Source organism: Macaca mulatta, chromosome 9 (genome assembly GCF_049350105.2).
Source record: "Macaca mulatta isolate MMU2019108-1 chromosome 9, T2T-MMU8v2.0, whole genome shotgun sequence".
Taxonomy (NCBI): Eukaryota; Metazoa; Chordata; class Mammalia; order Primates; family Cercopithecidae; genus Macaca; species Macaca mulatta.
The window spans coordinates 33144373-33170914 of record NC_133414.1 but is presented as its reverse complement, the minus strand read 5'-3'; the positions used below and the strand labels follow the sequence as shown (position 1 = coordinate 33170914).

General features: G+C 35.3%; 1 protein-coding gene across 8 annotated transcripts in view; it reads left to right on the top strand.

Moving 5' to 3' along the window:
* ARHGAP12 (Rho GTPase activating protein 12) overlaps positions 1–26542 on the top strand; it is a 150202-nt gene that overhangs the window by 114160 nt on the left and 9500 nt on the right. For 5 of the 8 annotated variants that reach the window (XM_015146730.3, XM_015146729.3, XM_015146728.3 and 2 more), the window contains 7 exons: positions 2077–2182; positions 3616–3732; positions 5652–5750; positions 7088–7165; positions 7267–7401; positions 7639–7741; positions 8557–10948. In XM_015146730.3, coding sequence (XP_015002216.1) covers positions 2077–2182; positions 3616–3732; positions 5652–5750; positions 7088–7165; positions 7267–7401; positions 7639–7741; positions 8557–8731 — 813 coding nt within the window. In that variant the 3' untranslated portion in view covers positions 8732–10948. 8 annotated transcript variants of the gene reach the window in all.

Sequence of the window (26542 nt, the reverse complement as noted above, 5' to 3'; positions counted from 1 at the left end):
CAGATACTGCACTTTCCTAGGCTGAGGTTATAGCCACAGACAGATGATTATTCAAGACAGATAACAGTTAATAAAATGAAATGTGATGAGTGTTATGATGGTAGGAGGTGTACAGCATTCTGTAAAAATACTGATTGGGGCAAACCTAGTGTATTAGTTAGGGAAGGCCTTGCAGAGAAAGTAGATTTTTGTAATTGAGACCTACAGGCTCAGGGAATAAGCCAAGTGAAGAGAGATGATTTTATACATACGTACACACACACACACACACACACACACACACACACACGTACACACGTTTCTTTTGTTGTTGTTGTTTTAAGACAGAGTCTTGCTTTGTCACCCAGGCTGGAGTGCAGTGGCATGATCTCAGCTCACAGCACCCTCCGTCTCCCGGGTTCAAGTGATTCTCCTGTCTCAGTCTCCCAAGTAGCTGGGATAACAGGCACCCACCACCACACCTGCCTGAGTTTTTGTATTTTTAGTAGAGATGAGGTTTCACCATGTTGTCCAGGCTGCTCTTGAATTCCTGACCTCAAGTGATCTGCCCGCCTTTGCCTCCCAAAGTGCTGGGATTACAGGTGTGGAGCCACTGCACCTGGCCTGTATTTTTGATTAAGAAATTTTAAAATACATACTGTTTCCAAAGTGTCAGAAGATACCAAGGACTAAATGTAGCAAGAGGTGCAAGAACTTTGCAGGGAAAATTACAAATCTTTACTGAGAGACACTGAAGAAAACCTAAGTAAATGAGAAGCATATCCTGTTCATGCATTTAAAGATTCAATAATATAAAGATATAACATTCTTCCAAATGATTTATAGACTTGAGATTTTTGAATCTCATTTAAAATCCCAGTAGTTTTTCTGGTAGAACTTGAAAAGCTTATTCTAAAATTTATATAGAAATGCAAAAAGCTAAGAATACCTAAGATATTATTGAAGAAGAAAGAAAAAGGACTTGCACTATCATACATCGTCTTTGAAAAGCCATATTCCTTAATAAAGTGTGGTATCCATGCAGGGATAGTCATACGTACCTCTGAAACCATAAAGAACATAGAAACAGACCCACGTACCTGTGGACACGTTTTGCCAGATAGAGCACTGTAGAGGAAGCAGATGGTGCTGGTGCAGCTGGGAATCCAAGAAAAAACTGGAACCCTTCCTTACACCATCCACAAAAATGAATTCCTGGTGGAGTAAAGATCTCCATGTGACGGCAGAGCGAAGGTTTTTAGTTTTGAGAACTCAGTCATTCTTTAGTCTGTACAAGTGACCTTAGTTAAGTTATAGATGAGCTCTAGGATTTCTTTTTTTCTGTTTTTTTTTTGAGACAGAGCCTTACTCTCTCGTCCAGGCTAGACTGCAATGGCGCAATCTTGGCTCACTGCAGTCTCTGCCTCCCAGATTCACACAATTCTCCTGCCTCAGCCTCCTGAGTAGCTGGGATTCCAGGCGTGTGCTACCACGCCTGGCTACTTTTTGTATTTTTAGTAGAGGCGGGGTTTCATAATGTTGGCCAGGCTGGTCTCAAACTCCTAACCTCAGGTCATTTGCCTGCCTCGGCCTCCCAAAGTGCTGGGATTACAGGTGTGAGCCACCACGCCTGGCCGCTCTATGATTTCTTTCAGTTGACAACCATGAGTCTGGAGGATGAGTCTTGTCCTGTTGTTACAGGGTAATACTCTTGTCAGGTCCATGTGTAGAAGTCTTGTACTGTTGTCAGAGAATGTAGCTCTATTGTGTTTTTCACCATAAATTATAGCCTTACCTTTTAACTGTTAGTGTCACTAAAAGTTGATTAAAATTAGGTAAGGTAGCGTCATCATCAGTGTAAACTAACATTATCCTGTGAATTTTCAGCAATAATTTCTTTTAAAAAAATCAAAATTGATGCCATGTAGGGAGAGAAAAAGTATTTATCAAATATCTAAGTCATACATACTGTATGTTAATTGGTTTCCTAAAATTGTTTGGAAGAGTCATTTACAATAGTCATTGTGAGAATTGTGCCATTCCAACTATAGTAATACTAGAAGTGTAATATATGTTTGGGAAATATCTAACCAATAGGCAGTAGACACTGATGAAGGAATTGAAGAGGAGATACTCCCAGATTCACCAGGAATAGAAAAGCATGATAAAGAAAAGGAACAAAAGGATCCCAAAAAGCTTCGTTGTAAGTTGTCCTTTTCCTATTTTGCTAAGGATTTGAGCTTGTTCTCTTAGCATTTTGAAAGTTTTAAATACATATATAAAAGCTGAATGGAATGTCCAATGTTACAAAAAGGTTATGCAGTTAACAAGTGCAGTCTCATTGTATCAGCCGTCTTTCTTCTTAACTCATTATTGTCGTTTTTCAGCCTAATAGTATGCATCCTGTGGCATCTCATTAATTTTAAGGTGTTGTGCTGCTTTCAGAGAAGTATAGTGCATTTCTGTTGAGCCCTCTAGCAAGCTGAACTTTACTGATTTAAAAATATATACTTACTGTTTAAGATTCTACATAGAATCTTACACTTTAAGAAGTCAAAAGTCATGGAATATGTACCGTGATTTCCTACTGGACACCAGGCATCCGTCTCTGGACTAGGGTGTGTCTGTGCATGTAAACAGATGCATGCTTTCCTATCTCCAGATCTTACTACAGAAAGGTGCATAGTGAAAGACAGCAGCTTTAAGAAAAGCATTTTCTAATGTTGGCCCCTTGTGAATTATACATTGCTTAAATAGGCCATTAGCTGTGTGACTTGGTACTTTGTTCAGTCCATTTTAACAAATCCACGTTTAACTAAGAACTTTTTGGCCTTCATATTAACTGAATGATTAGAAAATCAGTTCTACTTTTCTGTATTTCTAATGAACTTGAGGCCTATTACTGACATTGTCAACAGGTAGCAATTTAACATAAAAATGTGATTATTTTTTATTCTATATTATAGATTCTTCATGCCCTCAACTTTCCCCAAATAGACTTACTTTCAAGAAATATACCTTTTGAATTTTTGTTACTATAACAGAAAAATAAATCAAGACTCAAGGCAATGGAGGACATTTTTTGTGTAGTCCCATTTGTAGCTCAAAGTACAAATAATTATGATGAAAGTTAGCTTAAAGTACAAGTATAATAGTTATGATAATTATATGTCTATATTTATATCTCTATATATATCTGTGTGTATCTCCAGTTTTCTTGTTCAGTGAAGATAGGGATTCTTTTGTTTGTTGTGTATTTTATGTATTTTTACTTTTTGGTGGTCATTTTACCTTCTAAAACTAATGGATAATCAATAAAGATAAGTAGTTAATAATTTATGAAATAATGAATATGTTAGAGTAAATTAGGGATGTCTTGGCAGATATACCATAGAATGTATGGTTTTCATCTGTTTTTAGTGATAAAAATGAAATGTTTGGTTTAGTTTATAACTTTGAAATGGGTTCTGTGTTAATGTAATTCTTCACATCTTGTCCTTAAACCACATTGAAGTTAAAATAAGTGAATTGTACTATGATCTTGACATATGAGGTTAATATGTTTTGCATGCTGGCTGGAAAAACTTGTATCAACAAAACTTTTACAAATGCTTATTACCGTCCTTTTGTCTTAAGCCTTTAAAGTATCTAGCATAGATTCTTCAGAACAGAAAAAAACCAAGAAAAACTTAAAGAAGTTTCTTACACGACGCCCCACTTTGCAAGCTGTTCGTGAAAAAGGTTATATTAAAGGTTGGTAGAAGTATTGTTGATAATAATGAATGTTGGTCTACATAAATAAGATGTTTCAAATTAACATTTTCAAACAGTAAGAATATTCTTTATTCAAGTATTTAAGTACAGTTATTAAAAGACATTAAGTAATTAAAATAGATTTTTTAAAAAGTTTATTATTAAGTAAAGCAGTGGACAGACAAATAACAAACTAAACTTTTAGGAAAGCCTATTTCAGAGGAACTACATGGATGTGATGGGTGGCAGATTTTTAGAAATTGTGACAATGAGAAGTTTAGTTTCGAGATGCAAAGATCACAAGAAATAAGAAATTTTGAATATCACTAATAGTAGAAAGAAAGAAAAATGAACGAATAATTTTTACCTTTGGCTGTCATTTAAGGTAATTGAAAAATTAGCATAAGGTGCTTTTTTCTAACTAATTTATTTACTTGTTATTTCATTTATAAGCACTATAATGGACTAACAATCTTTTTTTATAGGAAAATATTCTTTAAAAATCACATTACTTGTGTATGCTTTCAGTTCTTACAAGCATGTTTAATTACAAAGATGAAATTTTCTAATACATGACTTAAAACAATGGCATTTATTCATAAATAAAATAAAGATAATATAGTCTATAATGTATATATCTGTCAGATTGTTATGAAGCTTCTAACAAACGCCGTCTATTTGTGAAGCATCTGCATTAAAACACATAAGCAAATTTTATTAAGAAGGTATTTAAGGCCAGGTGCAGTGGCTCACATCTATAAACCCCCCATTTTGGGAGGCAGGAGGACTGCTTGAGTACAGGAACTTGAGACCAGATTGGGTAACATAGAGAGACCCTCTCTCTACAAAAGATTAGTTGGGTATGGTGTCACACACCCTTATTCCTAGCTACTTGGGAGGCTGAGTGGGAGCATCGTTAAGCACAGGAATTAGAGGCTGTAGTGCAGCCTGGGTGATAAAAGTCTCTGTCTTAAAAAAAAAAAAAAAGGTATTTAAGACTTCTAGGAAGAGACTAGCTAATTAAGTAATTAAAATTAGCAACTTTAAGAGTTATGGATAACAGGTACTCTCCAATAAAGCATATAAATTTGTGTGATGAGTTTAGAGTCTTTAAAAACTTTAAAAAAAAAAAAAAGCCTGGCAAATAAATGAATAGAAACTGTTGCTCATTTGTTCACCAGGCCTTTTCCCTGAGAAATATAAATTGTTGTCACTTTATGTCCTTATCACTTCACATTGTTTGTTTTCCTGAACTTTTACCACTAATATGGAATTTCAAAACTGTTGGGTTGAAAGAGTAATAGAAGAGTCTTTGAAATATATTTTGTGAAATCAAATGTTGATGATACGTGATGGGTGGGCATATGCTTATTTTAATAGTTTTAAAAATAGTCGAGTATTTACTAAATGCTAGGCACAAGCCTAGGTGCTATGAATACCTGTTGGTGTTCAGGAACTACATGGTCCTTGCCCTCATGAAACTTAAGTGGGAAGTAGACAAGATGATTGTGAAATAGTAACAAATACTATGAATCTAACAGTAATAAAACAGGATGTGTCTGGAATTGGGTTCTCTTAGGTAAGGATGGTCAGAGGGGTTATTAAAAGTAGGTGACATTTTAGCTGAGACCAGGAGTGATAAGAAGGAGCCAAATTGGGTGGACAATTGCTTTCTGAAAAAGCAGTAGAAAGTACAAAGGTTCTCAGGCAAGAGTGAGTGAGGGTGTTTATGAGTTTGGAAATGAATTGTTTGAAGTGAAAATGGAGAAGTAGGCAAGATGCATATTGCATAAGGCATAGGGCCATGTTAAACGATATTTAGTTACACTGGATGTTTCTGTTGCACTCTGAATGGTTAGCCATTTCATGAACTGAATTTTAGCAAGGTGATCGACTTTTTAAAAATAAATCTTTTTCAGATCAGGTATTTGGATCCAATCTTGCTAATCTGTGTCAAAGAGAGAATGGCACAGTACCAAAGTTTGTGAAGTTATGTATTGAACATGTTGAAGAATATGGTAAGAGAAGGATTTTGATTTTTTTTTTTTTTTTTTTTTTTACATTAAGCAAACCAGCTTCTTGTTTTGCCATCAAAATTCCCAGAATTTTTATGATTTTGAGTGATGCAACCAAAAGTTCCCTATAGTCCTAAGAGGTTAAGAAAATAATTTTGTTTACAAAAACACATGTTTACACCTGTTTACACCTGTTTCAAATAGGACCTCTCCAGGCATCTATTGAATGCTTGGTACTCGCAGTTAATTAAGTATATGCTTTTCTTTGAAGCCATTTCATTTAAGCATTTGCTTAAAATGAAGAAGGTAGTGATTGTGAAGTTGAGTTTATTTTTAAGAAATAATCTGACAATGTGTAAGGTCTGAGGAGATTATGTTTACTTATTAAGTTTCTTCTGTTCTAAAAATCAGATGACATTTTAAACTGTTAGGTCAACCACAAATGTCTCATGAGATAAAAATTTTTATGTCATTTTCTGTAAAATATGACAAACTAATTTCTATTGTGGTTAATTTAAACATAGCTATAATATTTATACTAGTTTTATATAAATAGTAGTATATTGATTGTAATCACATTAACTTACCTCTATATCATGAAAAAATTTTGTACAATTAAAACATGTAATTCAATTTGTAATTTCTGCCAGTCTCTTGTCTCATTGACTCTTCTTGTCAGCATGGCAATAGGGATGCCACACTATTGTCTTAATTTGAAGCTAAATGAATAGTGTACATTCGAATTTGTACATTATTATCATTTAATGAATACCTGAAATTTCAGGGCTTAACTGTATGAATTTCAGATGATTCTGTTTCATGTATAAAAGAAAATAATAAATTATAGCACATTTTGTATTGTTTTTATAGAACCGTTAGTTTAGTGGTTATATTGTTCACTTATTAGAAACATTTAATATGACAGATGCTTTCAATAAAGTTTTTACAATGTGTGCGTTTACATTATCAAATGGTGTGCAAAATATGCATGGGCCGATTTTACCTGCTGGCTTCCTTTAATTTTGAATTATCCCCAGATGTTTTCAGAAATGTATTTGAAATTGTTAGTGTTTTAAGATTAATGAAACCACTTCCTTGAGCTGATTCACAGTCTATATGATGAGCAGAGTAGAATTACTGCTGTTTATTAAACAGAATTCAGAGCAAATCTCCATCTCTCTCCCCTGCCAAGCATCTACCAGAAGCCATTTAGAGAAGAAGAATATTTGCCCATTTGATTTTAGGCTAATGCTAATGAGTGAGAATTCTGACACATGCAAACATGTTCAGAAGAGGCAAACACGTACTTTAAACACACACAAATTATTATTGTCTCTTAGGTTTGGATGTTGATGGGATATACAGAGTAAGTGGCAACCTCGCAGTGATCCAGAAGCTAAGGTTTGCAGTCAATCACGGTAAGATTATATTTCCTGTTGTTATTCAAATGCATCACTCATAACTTTTTGAACTGGCTTAAAGTAATTTTTTAAAATGTCCAATTCCTGCTGTTTTTCAGATGAGAAGTTGGACTTGAATGACAGTAAATGGGAAGATATTCATGTCATTACTGGAGCACTCAAAATGTTTTTTCGAGAATTACCAGAACCTCTTTTTACATTTAATCATTTTAATGATTTTGTTAATGCAATTAGTAAGTATGTAATTCTACTCAGTTTTTTCTAGATATTGAAAATTCTTTGCACAGATTAAGCCACCCTATTTTTTTATCTTACTTTAAGCAAGTATTTTCGATTGTTTTACTCCAAACATTTTAAATGTGACCACCAGGTGTCACTGTGTATTACCAAATATCAGCTTCCAAACTGTGACATTGCTTTCAGTTTCATAAGAATTTGCTGTAAAATATCTGGTTATTATCTTTTTTCAGAGCAAGAACCAAGACAGCGAGTCGCTGCTGTTAAGGACCTAATCAGACAGTTGCCAAAGCCAAACCAGGATACAATGCAGATTCTTTTCCGACATCTCAAAAGGTAGGAGGACTGCCCAGTCATGGGATGTGGTATAGCACAAGGGGAAGCAGGAAGGCCTGTGGGGCCAGGGTCATTCAAACCTAGGTTTGGATCCCAGCTATGCTACTTGCTGTCTTTGTAACTTGAAAAAGTAACTCACTGAGCTCCTTGTAGTATCAGTCTGTCATGGGTAAATGATTTGCTATAATAAAGTAGATATTATATGTGAAGTATTTATGTAATGCTTAGCACATAGGTGTTCAGAAATTGTTGCTAAAGTTAATATGAAGATGAGATTGGATATTAATTGAGGTGTATTGTTACCTTATAATAAAGCCATCATGGTTCTAAGTTACTACATAACCACTTTAATAACCGAGTTCTTTCATCTTATAGAAGGTACACTAGAATACTAAAACAAAAAATCCCAGCTAGAGAGGTTTTTTTTTAAAGAAATAACATAAAATGAGTAAAATAGAAAGTTTAATCTCCACACCCTAATGAGATTTTTTTCCCATCAATTTAATGGAACAGTCATTGTTACCTGAATTGTAACTCATACTTAAATGTTCTATTTTAAAAACTAAGCTAAAATATCACACATTTAAAGTTTGTTAGAGTATGCTTAATTGTACCTTTCAGCTGTGTTTATCAAAAATAAAGCTTCATATGGCATTTAGGCATAATTCTGCTTGGTTAAATAGTTTATGCGTCACGTTAGGAAAATGAGCATTAATTCTCTTTTTAAAATGCAGACTGTTAGGTTTATAATACCATTTGAAGAATTTTCCCTCTCTTTTATTTTCTCTTTTAACAACTTCTTTCTTTCCCTTCAGAGTTGTAGAAAATGGAGAGAAAAATCGAATGACCTATCAGAGTATAGCAATTGTTTTTGGTCCCACTCTATTAAAACCAGAAAAAGAGACTGGTAATATAGCAGTTCATACTGTGTACCAAAATCAGATTGTAGAATTAATTCTTCTGGAACTGAGTTCCATCTTCGGACGCTGATTCTTACTGAAGACAACCTGTGGAATAGAAGCTGGATTCCATCAGATTTCAAATGTTTATACACAATGTATTTTATTTTTTGGACCAAGCAGTGACTCTAATTTTGCACTTTTTTTTTGAGGGATCAGAAGGGAAGGAGAGAGTCAAGATGTGTGTTAGGCCCTCATATTTGCTGCTTTGTTGCAAGTTGATATAACTGCGTGTAATTATGAATTCATTTTATCCTGAATGTTTGCGTTTCATACTCTGAATTTCAGTAAAAATCAAAACTTAAAATTCTAACCAGTCATATACACTGGATAATTTGGTAAGAAAACTGTATTTTTTCCCTGAAATTGGATAATGTAGACTTTCTTCTCAAGATTCATGACTTGATAGAACAAAATACTTACTATCAGTTATGTTGAAAAGGCTCTTGGGCATTTTAAACAAAATGAAGTATATCCATTTTGAAACCTGTGTATTTCTTTTTCGGGGTTTCTGCATGCAGTGGCAGTCTTAAGTGCCAAAATTCATCATAACCCCAAAATAACCTCTTGATGAAGGCTCGCTGTCTTTTACTGTGTTACACAGCATCCTTACTGGATATCTTAGTTGCTTGTTTGGGCAGCACACTAATATTACTTAAAACACTGTGATATACTGGAGTTTTAGTTAGCTTAAGTCAGTTCAGGGCATTTTAGGGCTGTCTTGCTATACTGAATTGTAGCTAACAATCCTAATTATATCTAGTACCATACTAAGTTCTTGGTATGACCCTGTGGAAACACACATTATTTTATGTAAATATAGGCTAAAGACTTAATGTCCTTTAGCTTGTGTATATAATTGTGTTGTATAGTCTCAGAGTACATTCTAACCCTACATTTCTAATCATGTTATTGGTAATCTTTTCTGTGAATATTAGGTTTCCTCCAGAAATAGGCCGTTATTTGGGAAAGTTAACTGTGTGCACTTTTAGATATTAATTACATTTACAGGCAAATCACTGTCATGAGAATGGTACTGGAAAAATACTGAATAGACTTGCTAAATGGCACATGCACTACAAGAGGAACCTTTTAGGTTATTTAATATGTACAGAAAACATTAGAAAAAATTTATTACAGAATTCTAATTCCAGTATGAATAGTGGAAACCCATCTGTAAATTAGATGATGTCGGATGGAAAATGACATTGCTAAATTGGAGAATTTCTTTTTACCTACTAATGTAGATTGCTTTGTATAATAAAACACAGGGTTTGGAAGGTTTTGTTACAGGGAGCATGGTCTGTTGAAGATTTTTAAAATGTATTTTTCTAGATTAACTTCTGTACATGAAATGTCTAATAAAACTATAAGAGGTTTAGAGATTTTTCCATTGGAAATGTGCATTTTGTTTTTTAATTTTTTTGTTTTTGCATTTACTGGCATACTCTTATACCTCATTTTTAAAAATCAACTGAATCCAATATTTCCTGTGGCAAATAACACTTTCCTCATTCATACTTTTTCTCCTCTCTTCCATGCCAACATTTGTCCACCCCCAACATACACTTTTTATTTCTCCATCAATATTTAAAAGTGAGTGATTTGTGACCAGGATTTTTTTTTTTTTCTTAGGGGTGCATTTATAATTTACAGATTGCCTTCCTTGGGAACAAGTATTTTTTTTCTATGATCTGTCTGAAAACCTCTCACCTGAATTTTGTGGTAGAAATTCTGTATTTGCTGTTGTGAGCGTGTTAAATTGATAACAAACCAAACTACTTGATAGCTAAAACAGATTGTTCTGGGTGGGGAGAAAAAGCCCTAAATCAGGATGTTTATATTTGCCTAAAGATGTCCTTAATAACACAATATGCTTTAGATCTTGCTTATATAATGATTGTATACCAGGAAAACAATTAGACTCAAATCAGTGATGTTCTTGCTCTTGGTGTCCATGAACATATATCAAAGATTAAAATTGTCCTGTGTTTCTTGTTTCAAGGTACATGTGTGTGTATGTGTGTGTGTGTGCGTGTGTATGTGTGAAGTCTTAATTGTTTTATTCTACAGCTAATCAGTTTATTGTAATATTGTATGTACAGTGAGATTAATGTCTTGTGTTTTCATCCTTTGTGAATTAAAAATTCTCACTTGTTTTTGTAATAACAAAGCTAGTAATATTTTCCTGTCTTGACAGCTTGGTTTTATAGTAGAAAATATATTAAAAGCTGAAATAAATTATCAATTTTATTTGTAAGTCTTCCTTTAGAATGTCATTGAAAAAGGTAGTTGGAGATTTAGAAAAGAAAATATATTTAAATACACTGTCACATTCCAGTTAGAAGAAAAACACTTATTTAAATTGTATAGAAATAAGATATTTTACCCTTTACTCTGGAGAAAGTAAGTTAATTATTAAATATCTTCAAAGAATGATGTTTGTATTTTAGATAGAGACAAATCTATAAATTGTTTTTTCCTTATGTGAAAAGCACAAATGAAATAATTTGGTGAAACTTTGGACTTAGTGGTAGATGGGTGGTATGTGTGTTTATAACATATACACTCAAACGTGTGTGTGTGCTACGTGTGTGTGCATGCACACCATTGCTTACATACAAGTGAAAACTCACCAATAATGGCAGATACATGGAGACCTTTTTACTATTTGTTTCATTCCACGCCTCTTTGCAAGCCCACAATATTGAACATTAAGATAGCAGTGGGCCGGGCGCAGTGGCTCACGCCTGTAATCCCAGCACTTTGGGAGGCTGAGGCAGGCGAATCATTTGAGGTCAGGGGTTCGAGACCAGCCTGGCCAACATGGTGAAACCCTGTCTCTACTAAAAATTCAAAAAAATTAGCTGGGCATGGTGGCAGGTGCCTGTAATCTCAGCTACGGGGAGACTGAGGCAGGAGAATCACTTGAATCCAGGAGGCAGAGGTTGCAGTGAGCCAAGATCGCACCACTACACTCCAGCCTGGGCAACTGTGAGACTCTGTCTCAAAAAAAAAAAAAAAAAAAAGATAGCAGTGAAGGGAAAATAGTTATTCCATAATTGTGCCAAGAGATTTTTTCCAGCTCATGGGAGAGGCTTCTAATTAAAAAACATGTAGTTTCCCATGACTCGAATTCCTCAAAGATCTTTAGGCGTTTTTAAAGAAATACACAGAGGAGTCCAAAACACGTCTTTTTAGTAAAGAAGAAAATAAAAATAGTCAACTGGGCGCCACACTCTCACTAGTCTAAGAAAAGTCAAATGTTCAAATATTGCATCTCTATAGAGAATTGAAAATGGATAGAAAATAAGATTTTATTCCCCCTGAACTCCAGCCATCAGCTCTAATGATCTTCTTTAATAGAAGGCACTTCTCTGGTGTAAGACTCCAGAGAGTGTTTAATAGGGCCGTTAGCCTGTAGGTTACAGTCTTGGAGGCGGAGCGTAGGTTTTGTTATTTTTTTAAACAGTATTCCAGTGCAGCTAACATAGTACTATTAATTGCAACTTTAGTTTGAAACAAAAACAAAAATCAAATGGGTGCAAAACAAAATGAACTGTCTCACAACGATGGTGTATTAGAATCTGTTGGAAATTCACAGGCTGTGTCCTCAGGCCTGGCAGAGTCAGACTTAGTATTCTAGAGAACGGGGAGATACAGAATGCCTAATGAGACATCTGTAACTACCAAAGACAAGGGAGTTCTCCTGAAGAATCTCAATTAGTCTGCTCAGCTGAAGTTTTGTGGTCCAGTGGTGGCTGCAAGTATATTCAGCTGGATTGAGCTTTTACAAATTAGCCTTATGTGAATATAGCACTTAAATGAACTCTTTCATTTCCTTCATTGCTTCCCTTCTCCCACAGGGGGAGGGGGGGAAACGAAAGAAAGAAAGCACTTTTATAGTGCTCTCATAAACAGAGCACTTGTAGAACAAGGTAACTGTTTAACAAATTACTACAATACGTATTTAGAATACATGTTTTTTCTCATCGACCCTCTTCTCCCTTTATTTCTTCTCTTTCGAGGTTTTCAGAAAAGCGGTCTTTGGTAATGATTTTTAATTATTAATGCTGGTAGCCAGATCTTTCAAGTAGTTCTGATAGTTGTGGCTCATACTGCAAGTAGCTTAGAAACTTGTAATGCTGTCATAAATGTTATAATGATAAAATCCATAGTGACATGAGAATGACAAATGATGCTGTAGAGGTCTTTATGAACAGAGCATGTACAGAGGTAGAAATCAAAACCACTGTCAAGTCATGGTAGAGTAACCAGTGAAAATTCAGCACAGACTTCAAGGCCACTTTTCCTTGGCATTTTGAGAAATTGTTTATACAGTCATGTGACTCTTAATGACGAGGATATGTTCTGAGAAATGTATTGGTATATGCAAACATCATAGATGATACTTACACAAACCTAGATGTATACCAGATGCTACACTTAGGCTGTGGCATAGACTATTCCTCCTGGGCTGCAGACCTGTACAGCAGGTGACTACTGAATACTGTAGGCGATTGGAACACAGTGGTATTTGTGTATCTAAACATAACAGAAAAGGTACAGTAAAAATACAGTACTGTAATCTTATGGGATGACCATTGTATAATGCAGTCTGTCACTGACTAGAACATCATTATGCAGTACATGACTGTATTTAGGCAGGAAAAATGGGAATCTTAGATGCCAAAGTAATACTCTCAATGATTGATAAAGCAGGAAAGGACCTGTAGGGACCCTCACCTTCACAGTTTATTGTTTTATAGATGAAATAACTGAGGCCCAGATTGATGTGAATGCGTAAAGTCATATGCTTAGTGACAGAATAGGCCTAAGGCTGAAAAGAAGTAATATTTTGATTAGCTATGTTATTTCTATTTAAAGTTTGGGATCAATTTAGCTAAAGCATATTCTGGCATTTTCAATAATTTTTGAGGAACAAACAACTTGCTTTCTGTTTCACACTAAGCTAGTTATTATTTATGTGGTATATTGAAACATTTGCCTTCTATTATGCACCTCTGTTACGAATATAGAAGCAGCAGGGGGTAGGTACTGCTTTTACTGGTCTCTTCTGGTTCTGGTTGCATAGGAAGTAAACTAGCATCCTTCTCTGTCCCCTGGCAAATAATCAGAATTCAGCAATTCTATTTCTACCCACTGACATTCCTGGATAGGCCATTATGTATATTAATCTCTTTTTAATACGGATTTCTGCTTTCACTTATGTTCTAGAATGGTGCTATCCAGTTACTGTAGCCACCAGCCATATGTGGCATTTTTAAAAATTGTGGCAAAATATGCATAACATAAAATTTACCATAGAAATCATTTTAAGTATACAGTTCAGTTGTATGAAGTACATTTATATTGTTATGCAACCATGATCACTATCCATCTCTAGAATTTTTTTCACCTTGAAGAACTGAAACTATCCACTAAACAGTCAATCTCCATTCCCCCAGCCCCTGAGAAAACCACCATTCTACTCTGTCTGTGATTTTAACTACCTCATATAAGTGGAATCATGCAGTATTTGCCTTATAATGACTGTCTTATTGCACTTAGCATAATGTCCTCAAGGTTCATTTATGTAGTAGCATACTGCAGGATTTCCTTTTTAAGGCTTGATAATATTCCACTGTGTTTATACACCACATTTTGCTTTCCATTCATTTGTCAATGGACAGTGTTGCTTCCATGTTTGAGATACTGTAATTCTGCTATGAACATGGATGTATAGATATCCTAGAGACTCACTGGATTTGGCAGTAATTTTTTGGATATGACACTAAAGGCAACAGAAGAAAAAGACAAACTGGACTTTAATAAATTTTTTAAAATGTGTGCATTAAAAGATCCTATTGATAACATCATCCTTTTGATAATAAACGGGCAACCAATAGAATAGGAGAAAATATTTGCGAATTGTATATATGATAAAGGATTGGTATCCTTGATACAGAGAGAACTCTTAAAACTCAACAACAGTGAGAAACCTGATTCAAAAATGGGCAAAGGACTTGAATAGACATTTCTCCAAAGAAGATATATAAATGGCCAATAAGGACATGAAAAGATGCCCAGCATCACTAATTATTAGAGAAATGTATATCAAAACTGAGATCACCTTACATCCAGCAGGATGGCTGCTATCAAGAAACCAGAAAACAAGTGTTGGCAAGGATGTTGAGAAATTGGAATCCTTTTCCACTGTTGATGGGTAGGAATGTAAAATGGTACCACCACTATGGAAAACAGTATGGCAATTCCTCAAAAAATTAAAAATAGAGTTACCACACGATGCAGCCATTCCACTTCTGGGTACACATCCGAAAGAGTTTGAATTTACTTACAATTATATAGTACTTTAAAATTTAGTTACTCTGTCACAATAGCTACATTTCAAATGGTCAGTAGGGACTTGGAGTTAATGGGCACCATCCTGAACAGTGCAAATACAGAACAATTTCATCCTCAACAGAAATTTCTACTGGATGGTGCTATTCTAGGTTGGGATGTGGGGAATAAGCAATTGCAAACTGCACATTCTGCAAAATTACTTTAAAAATACATGCTCTACAGCATGTAATATACATCTCCCTCATGCTTGTCTCTTAAGTGCATGACACTAGGAAAGTTTAAAATTAAGGAGAGAAATACATTTTTATTATAGGTGTGCTAAACTTGAATATTTGTCCTATTACATGCTTTCATATTGGGGCTGGAAGGGAGGTAAATGTGATTTAACTTCCAATACAACACCATCAAAATGCTTGCAATTTGGGCAAAAGCGGTCTGAGACCATGGCTTAACAGAAGCCTCAGTTGACATTGTTCTCTTTGGAAAATCTAGGAATGCTGTACTGTGAGATAATTAATGTTTCCGAAGTTTGTGTCACAATAGTCTTACATTTAAATTTTAGAAATTTTTACATTAGTGGGAAAGATTTTCTAAAATTTTATTTTAGAAATTATCTAAATAATGAAAGAAATGATTCTAATTTGAACTTTCCCTTGGGATCCAAGCTACTTCATATTATATTTACTTCTGATTTTTAATAATACCCTGTATGAAGTTGTGAAAAACTTGAAAAACATACATAACACAACTTTTTAAATGGGAGCTGATATCTAACCATGGATACAAGGAAATTATTGGTAGTCTCAAAGCGACTCAGTAGGTCTGCACGTGATTTCGCCAGATGCATTCTAAAGTATGGAAGATGACTTGATATGTAGATCTCATAGAATAGATGATAATCAGCATTTTTTGTTTTCATTTAAATAACTATCAGATTTGTTTCAAGGCCAAATTCTTCCAGAGCAGGTACTCATGCGTTGTTGGCATATACGATGCTCTAGTTGAAGAAGCTGCTACTGATATGTTTTCAATCCTGTTATAAAAGGCCTTCTATTAATAAGCACCTTAAAATTTCTAGGTGGGGAGTATAGTAAGTTGTTAGTTACCCATACTGATCCAACCCATTGACAGAATGACTTAGTTCAGACTTAGGCAAGTCGTAGGGTGTAGAAGCTTTGCCCTCTAGTAAACCTGACTCACCAAACACTCCTCCTGTCTTCTCATTAAGCACGTTGAAACAGAAAATGCTTCTCTATGAATCCTTCTTCTTTCCTTTCTCTCGGCCACCATCTCAGCAACTGTGTCGTAGACAATCAGTCGAGTGGCTACTCACAGAAGCTGTGCTAGGACTTATTGAGGCACCTGTGTCCAGAGTGTTCAGTTTCCTTGGAGAAGATGGACTTAAAGAGGAATCAAAGGCTTCTAGGGAAGACAGCACCACTGTTTTGAGAAGGAAACTCAACCTTTTCTGTCATAAGGGAAACCCCAATATCCTTGGATGACATAGTTCTGACTCCAGGGGTACCCTGAATTCAACCTGTTTGTTAGGGAATCAGCTCTGATGCAACATTTCTGACATCTAGCTACATGTAATGACTGCTCTCTCTGGTCATGTCCTTGTCTCCTGACCTGTTAATATTAGCCAAATTGATTGCCTGAACATTGCCAGTAACAGTGACTGGACCTCCCTGTCTGTCTTATCACTCTTGCCAATGCTTGTAGCGTATTCAGTTGGCATTAAGTTCCATGAAACTAGTATCACACTATGTGAGATTGCTGTTTTAAATAATGAGTACTACTGAAATACCTCCACTGAATAAGAGATTGGGAAGAGAGCCCTTCTTTAAGAATCTACTGCAGAATGAGTTTCAGACTACCAAAACGTCTTAGAGTTAGCAACATGAGTCTTGATGTTTAACATTATTTAATTGCTTACAGAAATAAGAAGTGAGGGCCAGCAAGGAGAAAATAGAGTCCTTAATGACTATATACCCTGACAAATGAAGATTTAGTACCATTTACAATGGAATAATGAAAATATAGGCAAAAATTTAATGTTTTCAGAAATCATTATTGGTGGTATTCTGCCTGGTGTGTTTGTAGCATATGATTATACCAAATGAGTACATATGGGATATTTTAATTCTATCATCTCTTGAGTCCTTGGCAATCAGGATTCTAAGAATGGAACAAGGGAGTTACAGCTGTGGTAAGTTACAGTAAAAACTTTGTAGTCTTTAATTTGAATTGGGAGTATCAACATGATGTCATGAGATATTTAAGTGTCTTTGTGTTCGTGTATGTAACTGATCACTGAAAAGGTGTAACAAGAATGACCAACTGAGGGAGCATCCTTATTACCTGGATTTTGACCTTGAAATAGAATTTCTCTTTAAAAGAAACCAAGGCATTTTGGAGATACGGCTGATTCCAGGTGTGGAACAGGAAACATGCTAGATGATTCTGAAAGAACTTGTCATAACAAGGAAGTGGTCAAATGTTAGCAGGATCTTGTCAAAAGAATTCTGAACTTGAAGATCCCACTGGCCAAAAATGGAATAGTTGGAGCTTCTAATAATAGTTGGCAATGAATTGAAACTCACTGATATGTTTAAACCCATGAATTAATAATATCAAAAGAGAGTCACTTTAGGAGGATGAGAGGGAATGAATTCATATCTTCTTAAAAACTGATGATAGAAATAAACATCTCTTTGACCTATCCTGTATGCACTTGACCACTAAGTATCCAGATGGCAGATGGGGGAAAGTACCTCTATATAAAAGTTTCCCACTGATGATTGAAATGATTATCATCCACTTTATACTCCCCATTGATTTAATAAATCTATGTATTAAGCATCAATGGCTGTTAGCATCATAAAAAGAGAAATAACTAGATGTTATATGCTTCCTGATGGAAGAAAACAAGACCTCTTATGGTCTTGTCAAAAGAATTGAACCTTAAATCTGAATCAGGCTTTGAATCTAGCTTCCAGAAAATATAAAGGATGGAGAGCTACACCCTACCTGTGAAATCAAGAAGACTCAGACTGAGAAACAGCTTGTCAAAGGGTCTGACTTTCTCAACAAATAACACTGTAAGAAAAAGAAAGGGCTGGAGAGGAGCTCCATAAACTTGCCTATTATTTTATTTCAGTTGAGACTTGGGCATCGTTTAAAACAAATGAAATAGTCAAAACAATTCTGTATTATTTTATCACATTTTACTATTATCTCTGCTTTTAAGGTTATTTCACAGATATTAAGGTACCTGTGTGGTGGAAATACTATACAATGGGGTACCTTACACCTTTTCCCAGTTCTACATTAGTGACGTCAAAGTAGTTTGAAATTGGCAGTTTGATGATGGCAGTATTTAGACCAGATCAGGGATGATTTGTTGTTTGGTCAATTTGTCCAGACTTAAAAAAGTGATGGGGAAAATATTAATGCAGATTAAAATTTAAAATGTGTCTGTAGTTGTTACATGGTGAACAACACAAGAAATTGAGGAAATATTCTTCCAGTGTTCAAAAACTATGATCCGATTCAGCAAAGAAGCCAGATATATCATGGACAAATGAGTGAAGTTCTGACGTATGTTGATTGTTTTCTCATCTTATTTGTGAATGTAAATAAAAATATCAACCAACATTCATGCCAGATTACACTTGTGAATCAATTGCAATCACAGGATGGCTAGAGATACAAGAATTTGGGGAAAATAAAAAGATTATTTGTGAATAAATTGGTTATGTGGAATTAGCAATAAGGAGTATTATCTACTTTATTTATATTAGTAAAATTTATTATACGCTTATATTTGCGTGTGGATTTTGTGCCAGTTGTTAAACATTTACCAGCTCACCCCTGGAAACATGGTATGTAATAAATGTTAGTTGTTTTTATTAGTAGTATGTCAATAACACGATGCTGGTCCCTGCGAAAGGATGATGTTCCTAAAGAACAAATGTTTGGCAGGAAAGTAAACTGATCAAGATGACTTAAATTTTAAGATGAGGTTAAGTTATATATGCCAAGAAAGACCGTCACTGAACTGAAAGAACTTGCGTAACAGAAGCACTGAAAGAACTTGCGTAACAGAATCGCTGAGAGAACTTGCGTAACAGAAGCGCTGAGAGAACTTGCGTAACAGAAGCGCTGAGAGAACTTGCGTAACAGAAGCGCTGAGAGAACTTGCGTAACAGAAGCGCTGAGAGAACTTGCGTAACAGAAGCGCTGAGAGAACTTGCGTAACAGAAGCGCTGAGAGAACTTGCGTAACAGAAGCGCTGAGAGAACTTGCGTAACAGAAGCGCTGAGAGAACTTGCGTAACAGAAGCGCTGAGAGAACTTGTGTAACAGAAACACTATGCAATGCACAGAAGTCATCTTTACAATAAAGGCTGTTTGGGCCCAATATTTTGCTTCCAGGTATCTAAGAAAGGCAGAGCATTGAAAAAATGGAATGAACATCATTTCTTGTCAGAAACTAAATATCCCACAGACACAGCAGAGGTTACAAAACGAACATGCAGAATTTATAACCATAAAATGGCCATCGATCCATTAGGTCCAAATGAAGTAGATTGAATAGGAAAGACAAGTTGTGTGATACCTAAATAAGACATTCATCTATAAGAAATACATCAATCTACGGATTGGGAAAATGATGAGCATTTAATGTGACACTTCAGGATAATTATATGATACCACTCACCTATTTGGAAAGATTTGGGTGATGTTTGCTTAGTATGGATTATATTATAACAATAACATACACAGAAATGACCTGTAGGGTTAAGGGCTTTCAACCATCCTGACATCTGCTAAAAGTTGGGTCCTGGAATTGAGTCCCACCTTGTTTATGTTTTCAGAGGTGGAGAAACTGTGTGCATTATTTTAATAAATAAAGAACTAGTTGGTGGTCTGGGAATGACAGGATGCCTGGGAGACAGTGATTCCCATATCTTGCAATTCATAATGGCAAGGAAATGAAATACTGGATTTAGTCAACCATGCATGGAGTCTAATTTCAGCAAACTCAGTGAAAGTTCTTATGGCTCAAGAGGTTAAAATGAATTCTTTGGAAAAAGTGAGATTTCAAGTACAGACGACCCTCCTTAGATTACACATCGGCAGTTTCAACCAACCAAGGATGGAAAGTATTTTTTAAATAACAAAAATAACCATACAACCATAAAAATGACACAAATAAGAATATGCTATAATAACTATTTACATAACATTTACTTGTATTAAGTATTATAAGTGATCTAGAGATGATTTAACATATACAGATGTACAGAGGATGTGACTAGGTTATATGCAGATACATTATTTTATATAAAGGACTTAGACATCTGCAGATTGGGTCCTGGAACCAATCTCTAACAAATATTGAGGGACAGCTGTATACAAATAATGAAAGGCCAAGTGGGAAGAGACAGAAACTAAAGTAACTGGTATGTTTGCATAGGAAGACCTCTGGTGAACACAGATTCCAAAGGATGAACTAAAGTTGACTGTGTGGAGCACATAAACTGATCATAAAAGAGTATAAATTTATAAAAATATTAGGAAGGTTAAAATTCCTAGTGAATTTTCAGAAAATGCTAGTCAGCAAAGAGTGCCATTAAATTATATTCAGATCTAGAAGTACGAGGAATGCTACATCTCCAATGAGCAGAATTTTATTTTATTTTGTTTTTTTAAGACAGAGTCTCACTCTGTTGCCCAGGCTGGAGTGCAGTGGCACGATATCTGCTCACTGCAACCTCTGCCTCCCGGGTTCAAGTGATTCCCCTGCCTGAACCTCCCAGGTAGCTGGGATTATAGGAGCCAGTCATCACACCCGGCTAATTTTTCTATTTTTAGTAGAGACGAGGTTTCACCATTTTGCCCAGTCTGGTGTCGAACTCCTGGCCTCAAATTATCTGCCCACCTCGGCCTCCCAAAGTGCTGGGATTACAGGCATGAGCCACTGTCCCTAGCCAGAATTATCTTAAAACAGGGAAGGATGAAATAAATAATGTAAAGATGGCATTAAAAAGCTAAGAACAGCTATGGAAAGAAATGAAAAGTTTTCAATGAGTCTATCTCCAAGGCTAGGCCAACTACATTTCAGTATGTTTCTGCTTCTTGAAAAACTTGCAGATGGAATCCCAGAGCATGTATCAATGAAGTTTGGTAAATAATAGAGGAAATATTCAGAAGCATCAAGGTGAATACTTTTTTCCCAGTATAGAAAAAAGGTTTGGTCAATGGAGAGTATGCTACATATACAATCTTAGATTCAGCAAAGCCTGTGGCAAAATTGCTCATAATATCCTATGGATAAGGAGATAAACACTTCAGCTTCTGGTAGTTTTAAAGAAATATACAGCTGTCAAATAACTATTGAGAGTGTTGATAAGTGGCTTGGTGGTATACTACAAGAATAATTGAGTGGTCCAAGACTTTGTCTTAATACCATGGTGTTAAAACTTTATTAATGACTTAAAGCATAAACATCTGCAGATGACAGAACTGGGAGGATTAAGCAATATGGCTCACAATCAATATGCAAAATTATATCAATAGACTTATGCTCTTGCAGTGGCAGATTAACTGATTGATATCAGGTGAATCCTCCAACTGAGAACTAGAAAAACTGATAACATTTTATTTATTTATTTATTTATTTATTTATTTATTTATTTAAAGACAGAGTCTCGCTCTGTCACCCAGGCTGGAGTGCAATGGCACGATCTCGGCTCACTGCAGCCTCCACCTCCTGGGTTAAAGTGATTCTTCTGCCTCAGCCTCCCGAGTAGCTGGGATTGCAGGCACACACCACCACGCCCAGCTAATGTTTGTATTTTTAGTAGAGATGGATTTTCCCCATGTTGCCCAGGCTGGTCTCGAACTCCTTGCCTCAAGTGATCCACCCAGCTTGGCCTCCCAAAGTGTTGGGGTTACAGGCATGAGCCACCACTCCCAGCCCAGCTTACACTGCTTCTGTTCAGCTTCTTTGACTCAGGATAACATTTTGTGATTCATCCAGGTATATGTGTATCACAGTCTTTTCCTTTTTACTGCTAGTAGCATGACACTGTGTGCCGACACTACAATTTATGTATACATTCATCTGTTGGTATTTATGTTGTCAGGGGAGAAAACTTACTGGGAATGAGTAAGTTTTGTCATATTTTGATAGGGATATGGGATATGCGTTTGTTGAAGCTCATCAAATTATACACTTCAGATCTGCGTGTTTATCTGCATGAAAATTAGGCCACAATTAAAACAAGGGAAAATATATTGAAAATTTTTAAAAGTTACCTTCTCTGGAAGACTGTAACATCAACCAGAACACCTAAACTAACTGACAATGTTTCATATGCAGTGTTTGGCATTCAATAATAAGAGCAGCCATATAATAAAGCAATAATTGACCAAAATCAACAGGAAAAGCAGACAATACAAACCCAGTTACACATGAGATCCAAATATTGGGCTTAATCCAAAGCTATGATTAATATGTTCAAGAAATTACATGAAAATATTGAGAATTTCAGCAGGAAACTAGAAATTACAGTAAGATTTAAATGGAAATTCTGAGACTGAAAAATAGAGTAACTGAAAATAAGAATTTAATAGATGAGTTTGCAGATAGATTAGACAAAACTAAAGAGGCAAACCAGAAGATATGTCAAAGAAATAGCCAGACTGAAACTCAAAGAGAAAAAAGGATTAAGAAAAGAAAGAAAGAAGGAAGGAAGGAGAGAAAGAAAGAGAAAGAAAGAAAGAAAAAGAAAGAAAGAGAAAGAAAGAAAGAAAAAAGGAAAGAAAGAAAGAGAAAGAAAGGAAGGAAGGAAGAAGGAAAGAAAGAAAGAAAAATGACCATAAGGGTTATATGTGACATGGCAAAAAAAAAAAAATTAACATACATACAGAGTTAGTTCCAGGAAAGGTGAGAGAGAATATGACAAAAGCACTATTTGAAAAGATAATGGCTGAGAATTTTCCAAAATAGATTTAAAAATTATTAAGCATAGATTGAGGAAGTTCTACAAACCAAAACAAGATAAAGACAAAACCACATCTTAGGCACATCATAGGGAAACTCCCCAAAAATATAGCCAGAAGAAAACAGGACATATTACTTTTAAATGAGCAGCAAGAAGGTTGACTTTTAAACACAAACTGTAGAATGTTGAAATTAAACTGCCAATCTAGAATCTATACTCAACAGTAATATCCTTCACAGAGGAAGAAAAAAAAAGACAATTTTCGGCCGGGCGCGGTGGCTCAAGCCTGTAATCCCAGCACTTTGGGAGGCCGAGACGGGCGAATCACGAGGTCAGGAGATCGAGACCATCCTGGTTAATACGGTGAAACCCCGTCTCTACTGAAAAGTACAAAAAACTAGCCGGGCGAGGCGGCGGGCGCCTGTAGTCCCAGCTACTTGGGAGGCTGAGGCAGGAGAATGGCGTGAACCCGGGAGGCGGAGCTTGCAGTGAGCTGAGATCTGGCCACTGCACTCCGGCCTGGGCGACAGAGCGAGACTCCGTCTCAACAAAAAAAAAAAAAAAAAAAAAAAAAAAAAAAAAAAAAAAAAAAAAGACAATTTTCAGAAGAATAAAAATGGAGAGAATTTGCCACTAGCAATTTTTTCCCTGGCATACAATTTAAATGCCAGTTACAAGTTTCTTGATAAATGAAAGAGTAAATGTAGTTCCCTAGGCAAAAGAAACATGAACCCAGGTGGAAGCGTGGATATTAAGGGGAAAAACGAAAAGTATGAAAAGGTCTATATATGAGGATGAATTGTGGGTCATCTGTGTGTGTGTGTGTGTGTGTGTGTGTGTGTGTGTGTGTGTGTATTCTCACATGGCTACGATACATTACAATAATACAAGTGATGAGAGACAAGTAAAGAGAGTCAAAATGTTCTGAGGTATTGGCATTGTTTAGGAAGTCATGTTTATATGGAATTAACCTAAATGTCCATCAATGACAGATTGGCTAAAGAAAATGTGGTATATATATACGAATGAAAGATCATTTCTTTTGCAGGAACATGGATGGAGCTGGGGGCCATTATCCTTAGCAAACTAACACAGGAACAGAAAACCAAATACCACATGTTCTCACTTACAAGTGGGAGCCAAATGATGAGAGCTCATGGACAGAAAGAGGGGAACAACACACACTGGGGCCTATCTGAGGGTAGAGGGTGGGAAGAGGTAGAGGATCAGAAAAAAATAACTACTAGGCTAGGCTTAGTACCTGGGTAACGAAATAATCCGTACAACAAACCCCCATGATAGGAGCTGACATGTGTAACAAACCTGCACAGGTACCCCTGAACCTAAAGGTTTAAAAAAGAAAGGAAAATACTAGTTTATATTAGATTTAATAAGTCAAGAGTCATGTAATTTCTAGGGTAATTATAAAAGCCAAGAAACTATAGTAAAGGAAAGTGAAACATTGAAAAGCCACTAGTTTGAAAGAAGGCGAAATAAATAGTGGGGAGAGAAAGAATAATGTAGGATAGGCGGGAAAAATGGAAAATAAATAGTAAGATGCTAAGTTCAAACATAAAAATATGTACATGAAATTTAAATGAAATTAGATGAAATTAAACTGAATGCAACAATATTAGAATGCACCTTCACTTAAAGTGCATATGAGACATTTACCCAAACTGATTGTATGTTGGATATTGAAGTTTCAACACATTTCCGTGAATGCAGTATGTTGTCTATGGTGAAATTAAGCAAGAAATCGATATAAAAAAGATAACTATACAAATCACATGGGCTTGGAAATTCGGCAACAAAACTTTTAAATAACCCGTGGGTGAAAGACAAACAACTGAATAGAAAATAGATATACGACATAACGGATTGCTAAAGACAAAAGATAATTCTTTGAAAAAAATAATAAAATTGATAAATCTATGGCCAGAGAGAGATGGAGACAGAGATAACAAATAACAAATATTAAGAATAAAAAGGAGTGAACATCATTACAAACTCTAGAGACATCTAAAAGGTACTAAGAGGACTTTGTGGAAATAGTTATGCCAATAAATATGAAAATTTAAATAAAATGAAAAAATTACAGAAAAAAATACTAAGATTGACAAAGGAAATAGAAAATCTGAATGATATTTATCACAAAAATCAGCTTCATAATTAAACAACTTTCTGCAAAGAAAAGTCCAGACCCAGGTGGCTTCACTGGTGAATTCTTCCAAACATTTAGGGAAGAAATAACAATTATATACACATATTTGCAGAGAATTAAAAAGGAGGGGACAGTTCTTGCTCATTTTTTTTGAGGCCAGCAAAACCTCATACCTAACAAGAACACGACAAGAAAGGAAAATTATAGACTCGTCTCTCTCATAAATATTGGTGCAATTCTAAACAAAATATTAGCAAATCATATCTTATTATTTATAAGAAGCATAGTGCACCATGATCAAGCTAGATTTATTTCAGAAATACAAGTTTTGGTTTAATAGTTGAAAACCAAACCAATCAATACAACTTACCACATTAACATAACTAACTAAAGGGAAAAATCACAAGATCATCTTAGTAGATACAAAAATAACAGTTAATACAATTAAACACCATACATAATAAAAACTCTTAGCAAATGGAACTTCCTAATCTGACATAGAATGCTTCAAAAATTTGCAGCAAACATCATACTTAATGTTTAAATTTTGAAAGCTGTTCCTAAGATTGAGAATGAGACAAGGCTCAGTCACCATGACAACTCAACACTTTACCGGAAGTCCTAGACAGTGCAATACGCAAGAATAAAATTAAAGGTGTAATGATCCAAAACCAAGATATGAAACTGTCATTTTTTTTTTTTACCAAAAAAAAAAACATACAATAAACTAATAGAATTCATGAATTTAGTAAGGTCAAGTGAGTACAAAAGCAATATAAAAATCAATTGTACTTTTAATGTCAGCAATAAACTGTTAGAATATAAAACTTAAAAGTGATCTATTACCATAGCATCAAAAACATCACATATGCAGAATTAAGTATAACAAAGATGTGCAAGGCCTTACACAGCAAACTACAAAACATTCTAGGGAGAAGTTAAAGAAAACCTATGGAAAGGTATACCTTGCTTATATATTAGAAGTCTCCGTTCTCCACAACATTAATTTATAAATTCAATGCAATCCCAATTAAAACCCTGGCAGATTCGTTTCTGGAAATGGTCAAGGCTGATCCTAAAATGTATATGGCATACCCAAAGGATTATAAATTATGCTGCTATAAAGACACATGCACACGTATGTTTATTGCGGCACTATTCACAATAGCAAAGACTTGGAATCAACCCAAATGTCCATCAGTGACAGATTGGATTAAGAAAATGTGGCACATATACACCATGGAATACTATGCAGCCATCAAAAAGGATGAGTTTGTTTCCTTTGTAGGGACATGGAT